At 44.8% G+C, this 8,992-nt stretch overlaps 1 protein-coding gene across 1 annotated transcript; it reads left to right on the top strand.

Annotated features, from left to right (window-relative positions):
• Positions 1-1,573: 1,573 nt before the first annotated feature.
• On the top strand, positions 1,574-6,265 carry LOC146199155 (uncharacterized; the record flags this gene model as incomplete). Its single annotated transcript, XM_084592062.1, has 2 exons — positions 1,574-1,762; positions 4,974-6,265. Coding segments are annotated over 2 exons (1,242 nt in total), but the record flags the coding sequence as incomplete, so codon positions are not given.
• Between the last annotated feature and the right edge of the window lie 2,727 nt (positions 6,266-8,992).

The following is an 8,992-nucleotide window of genomic DNA, read 5'->3' as shown; positions in this document are numbered from 1 at the left end:
ATAACATCCTCGAGCGACAGGATAGTACTGATAAGGGGGGCAGCACTTTGCTAAACGGTTACTACAACCTATGTGGTTGAATGCAGCTCTTTTTTCCCTTCCCTCAAATCGCCAATAACTCCTTCTCTTCAAAAGAGAGGGGAAAAAATTTGTCATAATGTTAACCATACTTAATCCTGATTATAACAGCAGAAAGCACCTGTCCGGGGGTTCAGTGGTTTTGACGCTCGACTGCTGATGCCGAATTCACTCTTTCCTTTTCTTTTTAGTCTGAAAGCACTAGAGTTAGACGAGCAACAGTTAGAGCATTTCGCTAGGCTCAGAGCCTTCGTTCAGCCAAATTGTTCCCATACCGAGGACCTCAAAACCGTTACTTGAAATCTGTGCACGGTTGGTAGTGCTATGAATGTGCTTCTCCTCATTCAAGAAGAGGCTATAGTACCACAAGGCATGACACTATGGAAAGAAAAATATATATGTAGCTGGAATGAGTAATCGTTACTTGATTCTTCGGCAAGCAAACGCAAGCTCTCCGGAGGGCCTGTGAACGGTGTCGTCAATAATACAGTTACATCGCTTGAGCAGTAAACAGTTGCTTGCTGGTGGGTGACTTCGGAGCCGGTAATTGATAGGTAATCAAATGTAGCAATAATATCCATGAGCGCACTTCACTTCTTGCCCCGAAAAAATATAGGCGGGAGATGGGGCACTTATGTTCCTCCTTAACGGTGTGACATGATAACTCTGATGGGTTCCTTCAAAGTACGTTCTCCGGGTCGCTTTGCAGACACGAAGAATTTGCCTTTAATTTGCTTTATATATTTTTAATTTCCTGCTAAGACACACAATACCTCCCTTTAATTCATTCGGACGATCGTGTCTTGGTGGCCTCTGAATCTGCACCTAAGCGTCACGGGCTCAATTAATGTAGTTAGAGTTGTCGTTCATCGCAATAACTTCCTTTACATCCTTATATGTCATAAAAGCATTTGAATCATGCTGTGACCTGATAATGACAATTTCTGAGATAATATATTCATTTTCAGTTGTATGTCTCGGCCAGTCCAAATTTTCAGGGTACACCGACGCTCAGTATCCTTTACTGCTGCCGCGTTAACGTTGCTCTATTCGATAGATTTTAGATTTTGCATGATCTTCCCTCTTTATAGTTTTGGTCTGTTTTTGGGTTTCTCCCTAAAAATCATAGCTTTTTGAGCTAACTAGTGCTCTAAACGCTTACGGCCTGTCATTCAGCTATCATTGTTATATAACTTCCAGTTATATTTCGCATGAGCTATGTACTCAGCATATTTTTCACGGGTTGCGAAATTCCGTGCTGATTTCTGCTAAGCCAGCAACGTAGATGGCGAAAGGGAATATATGCTGGTTGTGTCGACGCCTTCGTACGCGGTCCCGTTTTTCTTTTTCTTAATTTGAGGGAGGGGGGGGGGGGGGGAGGAATTTTACTTCATAAAACCGACTACAGAGTAGTTCAAGTTTACGCTATTTATTTACAGTCATTTCTCTACCCATCTAGTAGCAAACTCATTAAACCGATTTCGTGCACTATCTCCGACTGCAGACACTGCTGGTGACCTTCCTTCTCTGCGGCCACAGTACTTGGGCACTGCGGCCGTACGAGCCGCTGGACGAAGACTCCAATTCTGGCATCCCAGGTGTGCATGCGGCTCCTGCCTTCGGCGACGGCAAGGAGGGCACCGCGCAGGACGACGTGGTCACGCAAGAAGACGACGACGTAAATGTATGCCACTTATCGTTTCTGCGAAATATTTACGTGGATAAAACGCTCATGCTACCACCATCCTGCAGCTGAGGCGTTATTTCGTTGTACCTTGCTTTCAGATTCAACTTTTGAATCCGCTGTTTGTCACATCCGCCATTTATCCGGTATTCGGTGACTGAGGCTGCTTGTTATGTATAATCCATAACGTTGCAGGCAAAATAAGTAATGGCAGAGTGGCAAAATGCTGTATCGACCAGCAATAACTGTTATATATTTTCTCCGGGGTCTGCTGTTTTCTGAGCCAAACAGAAGGTATGAAGTGATGAAATGTCGCTTACCTTCAGTGCACCTAATTTAATAATAGTCTTCCATTCTACAAGAGCACGTAATATATCTGCACTAGTGAATATATTTAGTTCGAGCAAACATAGACAGATCTGTATATTACCAACAAGACCATGAACACTAAAAAAAAAGAAATGTACTTCATTCATGTCGTGTGCACTTTTGACGAGATAGGCAGCTCGCAAAAGGCTATTGAAAAGTGGGGCAAAATCTTTCTTGTACATCAGTTTTGCCAGCTAGACTAAAGGTCAAGGCAATAAGCATGAAAATTGCTGCTTGTCGTAGCAACAGCTGCTTGTGGGCAGCCTTTTTGTAACCTTCGGATAGACCATTTCTTTTACCAGTACCGAAGTTTATCATATAAAAATTTGTTAAACTTTGGTATTGGTGACCTCAAAAAAATCTTTATTATCCTTTCTTTAATCTTGCTTCAGTCTTGCTTCAAGCTCTAGGTTTTAAATTAATGTAAACTGATTCAGAAGGTTGCTAGCAAATCTCGTAGCCATAACGTATCTCGCGACTATTGTATAGCAAACGTTCGAAAGCCATTTTTTAAACTTTCACCTTAGCTTAATATGTAGGTCTATGGAGTTTTTTATCCGCGGTCATATTTTCTGCTGCTGGAATATAAAATGAGGCTGACAATGTGTGGGAGCCGATGTATGTGGCGCGTATACTGAAACTCTGGCCTAGCTGACTATCCATTAGATTCAATTGTGGCCTCCTGAGCAGCGCGTAGGGCTGTCGTCCGCTCTTGTTCTATCACATGGCAATATTCGAGGGCACAACATCACAAGCCTTGCTTAAACAATGATCATTATCAGCCAGACTGTACTCACTGCAGGGCGAAGGCCTCTCCCATTTTCATCCAACTAACCCGGCCCTGTGCCAGCTGCACCCACTCGACCCCTACGAATTTCTTAACATCATCCACCCGCCTAATTTTTTTCCGCCCCCTGCTACGCACATTCCATTGGAATCCAATTAGGTACCATCGGTTGTCCTCTCTTCGCACTACATGCTCTGCCCATGCCCACTTCTTGATTTTCACTAGAATGTAATTAACTCGAGTTTCTCTGAGCCACTCTGCGCACTTCCTATCTCTTAAAGGTAGACCTACCATTTTTCGTTTCAAGCCATCAGCGACATGTCCTCAGCTTAAGCAGAATTCTTTTCATTAACCTCGATGTTTCATAACCATAGGCGAGTATTGGTTGGATGCAACTGCTCTTCACTTTCCTCTTGAGTGATACTGGTAATCTGCTAGTCATAATGCTTGAGTAGCTTCCAAAGCGATAAAAAAAAAAAAAAAAAAAAAAAAAAAAAAACTGAAGGCTTGCTATTTCTGATCCAGTGCTTTGAAGTATCGTTTCGGTATTCACTACACCGCAGAACGCCAGGATATTTGTCTTTACTAACGTAAAGAGCGCATGGACGCCTCCAAACAAAAGAATAACTTCGCTGTAAATGTTTTCGCCGCATTTCGTGTTCTCAAGGCGACACGAAGCGAGCGCGTTTGAACGGTAAAGAAAAATAAATGTGAAAAAATTTTCGAATGGCATGCGGGTCAAGTATTCAAGACCTTGCCCCGAAACTCAAGACCGGGAAGTCAGTGGCTGGTACGCCTTATCCATCAAAACGGAGGTGCAAGGCCGAAGATGCAAAACTTTATGAGCCGTGCAGCTGCCACCTTTCGTGACAGGCTGCTGCCTTGAAACGTGACGTTAAGGGCGATATCGTGCGAGCAAGAGGGATCACCCTCTTCAGCTGTCATATTTCACTTACTGAAAACTTCACGCCTCTCAGAAAAAAGGCCTTGGGGGGTTCTGAATGAATAGAAATATGGGCTCCACCAAACACAATGTGACTGAAATTGAATGTTTAATACATCAATTTTGCACGAATAAAAGCTGCAGGCGTAGCATTTCATTTAAAATAGCCTGTGATATTGAACAAAGTGATCGCGACAGACTGAATACCAAAAACGTGCCTACGGTTATCTTTAGGAGCCGTTCTCTAATCATAGGCAAGGCGTACAATATCGCTCTAGATTCCCCAGTGAAGTTTGAATTGATAGAAGGTGAAAACTGTTAACTAGTATATTGTATAATTAATCATAATATCAATATAATTCTAAAAACGTTCATTATTTTCAGTGAGACTTTCGATCCCCCCCCCCCCCCCCCCCCCCGTTCGCAGCGCGTTGACTACCCCGCTGGTTGAGTGCTTAACTCAAGGACGCGGGTGCGATTCCGGCCGCGGCCGTTTGTTTACTACGTAGGTGAAAAGTAAGGCGCCCGAGTAATGTGCGATGCCAGGGCACGTTTTAAAGAGTCTCAGATGGTCGCGGTTTCCAGTGCCCTCAACTAAGGTCTGAGTGAATTTAGAACATAAAACGCTAATAAAGAAACTAAATCCAAAACTCCTGAGTTTGTATCGGCTCAGTGCACAATCTGACAGGACATTTCACGCGTAAGAGGTCATACTAATTTCCGAACTTTAATACTGGCTTGTTTTGAATAACTTTGTACATTGCTACACTGTAGTTGTTGAAAAGTACAACATTCGTGAAAAAAATTCATTTTTTAGCTGCTATATGCAGCTACGTCTATCTGTAATACCGCCGTAAACAATAGAGCATTGCCACCTGCAGCGGGATGTGTAATCTCTGAGCTCTTATTAAGCGCCACGACAGCGGCGAGCTACAGGATTAAATTTCGTTATCCGTGTTTACTCCATACGAGAGATCACAGATGCGAGTAAACGTCCTTGCGCTGACGAAAGCGAATGTGCTATACGCTCGGTTACCACTGAGCTTAAAAACAAAAAACGAACACACACATAGATGGAGCAAGCCTAATTGACCTCTAATCATTGTTTGCAGGTCGGCGGACCGATGACTCGGCAGCAGTCGTACCACTTCTCATACCAGATACGAGACAAAGACGGCAACACGCAGCACCACAGTGAGCAGAGTGACAGCCGGAACAACCGCAAGGGCTCCTACGGTTTCCGAGACAGCAATGGCCTCTACCGCCTCGTCACGTACGTTGCTGACAGGGGAGGCTACAGAGCATGGATTAAGACGAACGAGCCTGGTACTAGCAACCAGAATCCTGCCAACGTCAAGATAACCGCTGAAAAACCACCACAGAAGGTTGTGGAGAAAACCCTGGTTCCTGACATGACTCCAGCGATGCATCCAACAGTTCCGGTCGAGCCCTCAGAAGTAGTCGTGGCTCGACCAGCGATCGCGGCGGTGCCGGCTTTCACAGACACAGGAGTAGTACACCGAGATGTGATCGCCGCTAGACCAGCAGTCGCAGCAGTACCTGCATTTAGTGACTCCGGATTAGTCCGCGGAGTTCGTCCCTCTGTTTCAGTAGCTACGCCGGTCGTAGGTGTCGGTCCATCCTACCATCATGTAGATCAAAGACCCGTAGTCCCAATACCGGCAGTTGACATCGCAACGGGCTCCTACCCTTACGACTCGAGAAGGGTGAGTGGTTACGCTCCTGCTGAATACGATAACCGTAGTCCTCTGCCAGTTCCCGACTACCGCAGGGTTCCAGAGGACGAAGTAGTTAACTTCGAGTACTATCCAGAGCCGCAAAGAATTAATAAGTACGCCAGTGACGGAAGCCAAGGTTACTATGTTCCCCAGACATCCTATTCCAAGCCGGCTTCTCCCAATGCCGTCCCCGTTTACAAGTCTGTACGCCCATTTCCGACCCTGAATTCCTCGGAGAAAAAGACAGCCGAATCAGGCGAAGTCACCCACACTCACGGCATTCCTGTGGGCGTCACTTATGTAAACCCTCAGGACGTGAACCGCCCTTTCGAGCATCCACAGTCATATGACATTGCGCCGTCTGGTGTGGCCGCGAGGTACAAGAAGTACCTCGACTGGAACCGACAGGGGAAGCTTCGCGACTAAGGGTTGTACGTTCGGAGTCGCCGGCGACGTCTCTTGTAAATATTCATACCCCGGTGCGTGGTCTTATCTGTGGGTTGATTCTTGACTGCTTTTCTCTGCATGCGTGGGATTCTTTCGGCGGGCTTCGTGCTGGTACAACAAAGCTCGCCTGTCTGTGTGCCATTGTGTTGTGATTGGTCTCATCGATAACAATCGGCGAATAACGCTGACCCATAGAACATGGCGACGTTGCTTCAATAAACCTGACTCGATGTTGTGCCAAATGAATCCCGTTGTGTCTTCTTGACTACATTCAACAGACCTTTGATTTAAGCAGTATTCTTAATTATTAGCTGTCCCCGGCTAATAGCTGGCGCACTTAGGCCATTTGTGCATATATATGATACTTAAATCTGGGCGAAACTCATTCTTTATCCCACTAACTTGAGACTTCGCATGTAAATGACTCGATAATGCACGACAGCTAATATAGCGCCGGAGATTACTATAGATTACAAGGAAAGAAACGCATTTGCATGAGAAAATGACGTGTAATGCAAACGTCTCGGGAAGATGGACCAACAGGCGTTGAAAGGAGCAGCAGCCTGGGAAGAGCTAATCGTCTGCTTCCTCTACAACCTTGAAGTCGGTGATCTGAATTTTTAAGGCGAAGGAGGCGTACCAGCAGTGACGCGAATGTAGTGGGGTAGTAGCGCGCTGTGAACGAGTGGTGCCTGGCATTAGGAAGCTTCAAATCCACTATAGCTGAATTCCAAATGACATGATATTGCTGTACATAACATTATGCGCTGCATGCATTTGCTATCATGGCTTGCGTGGTTTCCATTATGTGCGCAAAATGCAACAAGGTATTTGTCCAAAGTATCACTAGATGTTTATTAAAAAAAAATTGTCACGGTTTACCTTACCAAACTCAAGACTTGTCGCGCATGTGGGTTGCAAAAAAGGGCCAGTGGTCTCCCGACAATCTTGTCTGATCGCCAGTTGTCCCATAAGAAACGTCTTTAATATATATGCATATGGTCTACGTCATCTGCCGAATAAGCCCAGTCAGTTCATTTCACTTCACTCCATTTCACTCCAAAGAGTTCGCAGACTCTTTTGACTTTTGTATATGCGAGTAAATACTCTGCCTGCATGTCGACGAAGGAATCTGTCAGGACCCAGACAGATTGGTATTGCCGCGAAGCGGAGTCGGTGAAAGGTCCGATTGTCTAATTATCAATAAAAAACCAATACCGGGCACGATGTATGCGACATAAAAAATCCAGATAAGGCGTAGTCATAGGAACAAAAACTGAGAAGCAGCAGCCCAGGCGTATTAATTGAGACACTGTAGATATTGACCGGGATAATAAAATCTACCGAGCTATAGATAATTAAAACTCGTATAAATCTGCACCTATGAATGCCCCCCAATATATTAATTTGATCAGGCTAAAGTAAATCATGCTGCTAGATAGACTGCTTTGTACGGTAAAGCACCATTACTTCGCTATATAAGGACCCTGCAAAAGTTTGTGAATATTTCGAAAGAACACGCTCTCTCTGCAATCAAGTCTCTCTCGGGACCACTAAGAAGACGAATATCCAGGAGTACCTGTGGTGCGCTCGTGCTGTGGAGGATGACTTGATGGCCCTCGAGGTTGCGCTCCCGATGAAGGCCTTTCGCTGTGGAACGAAAAATAACGGCTAAAGACGGCTAAGACATAGTTAATATGTGGGAGAGCTGACATTGATTGCAAAGCCCACGTGGAGGCGGCGACTGCTTAGTGCTTACGCTTTCTACACTCACAACTACGCCACTGGCGTCCTGGCTTGAACCTCGTCCAAGATGGCAGTTCATCTGATGGACAGATTGAGAGGCGCTTTCTGGCGAGGAGTGGAAAAGGGAAGCTGCGAATGTCGGTTCCCAAAATATTAGCGTGCATAAATTATATCCGAACTTTTCCTGGGATGAGATCGATGGGGGAGATTCACTGTGTGCCAGCAGTGATTGAGTACTGCACTATTTTGAAAAGGGTTTGAAGACAACTAGGAACAGCGCTTGATGGTACATAGAAAGTCTTACCGTGAGATTTCTCTTCGGGTTTTGCGCGGTCTTCCCTGCAATGGCTGCCATTCAGTAGCCTAAATAAAGCGTCTATGCTACTGCTCATGCTACGAAAAGAGCGCGGTAATGTTCAATCACTAAAGGAACGCGAACTGCTATAAGACTAATTACATGTATTAACAAACAACTGATTTCGAACTTTTCGACCCTATAGGTGGAGGCAAACGACTCCACTTTGTAGTATTGCGTAAAAATTGATGGATGCAGGTCATCAGTAATCAATGGTATGGCCATGGTAATGTAACTTCTTTTGCGCTATTCATTTCTTTTTTTTGTTTCGATTAGCGAGCCTGCAAAAAAAAAAAGAGAGAGACTGTCAGCATAATCAACATATTACTCACCCGCAACAAATTTATTCGAGCTGCTTAGAATCATCCCAGTCGGTCACGTGTACATGTACACTTTCATTTTATCCCTCATTAAAGAAAATCTGCACACAAGGCTTATAGACAAAATGGCACAACTAGTACAAAACACCAAAGCAGTTTCGTTACACGCCATACTCGAAGGTCCTGTTTAGTAGATGCAACTTTGTTCATCAGAGAATAAAATACTAGTTACTTGTGTTATTTGATAAGCTAAACACTTCAAATATCCGCGTTAACCCACTAAACATTCGACCATAAAAATTACAGTGTGTCCGATATGCTTCCACTATTGTGTTACAGTCGTCGCTTCCAAGTAGTGAATAGTAATAATACATGCTGCTGTATTTGGCACTACATTGCACAGCATGCGCAATGTGCATTGTTTGCTCCTGGCGCCCGTTGTTTTGCTTCTGCTGCTGCCGGCAATAATGTAGCCCGGAGCGTGGCCCCTGTCAAGCCAAACGTATTGTCGGCTTTTTGATCAC

This window comes from Amblyomma maculatum, chromosome 2 (assembly GCF_055883805.1).
Source record: "Amblyomma maculatum isolate TAMU_Amacu chromosome 2, ASM5588380v1, whole genome shotgun sequence".
Taxonomy (NCBI): domain Eukaryota; kingdom Metazoa; phylum Arthropoda; class Arachnida; order Ixodida; family Ixodidae; genus Amblyomma; species Amblyomma maculatum.
The sequence above is the reverse complement of the archived record's forward strand: the minus strand, read 5'-3'. Positions and strand labels throughout refer to the sequence as shown.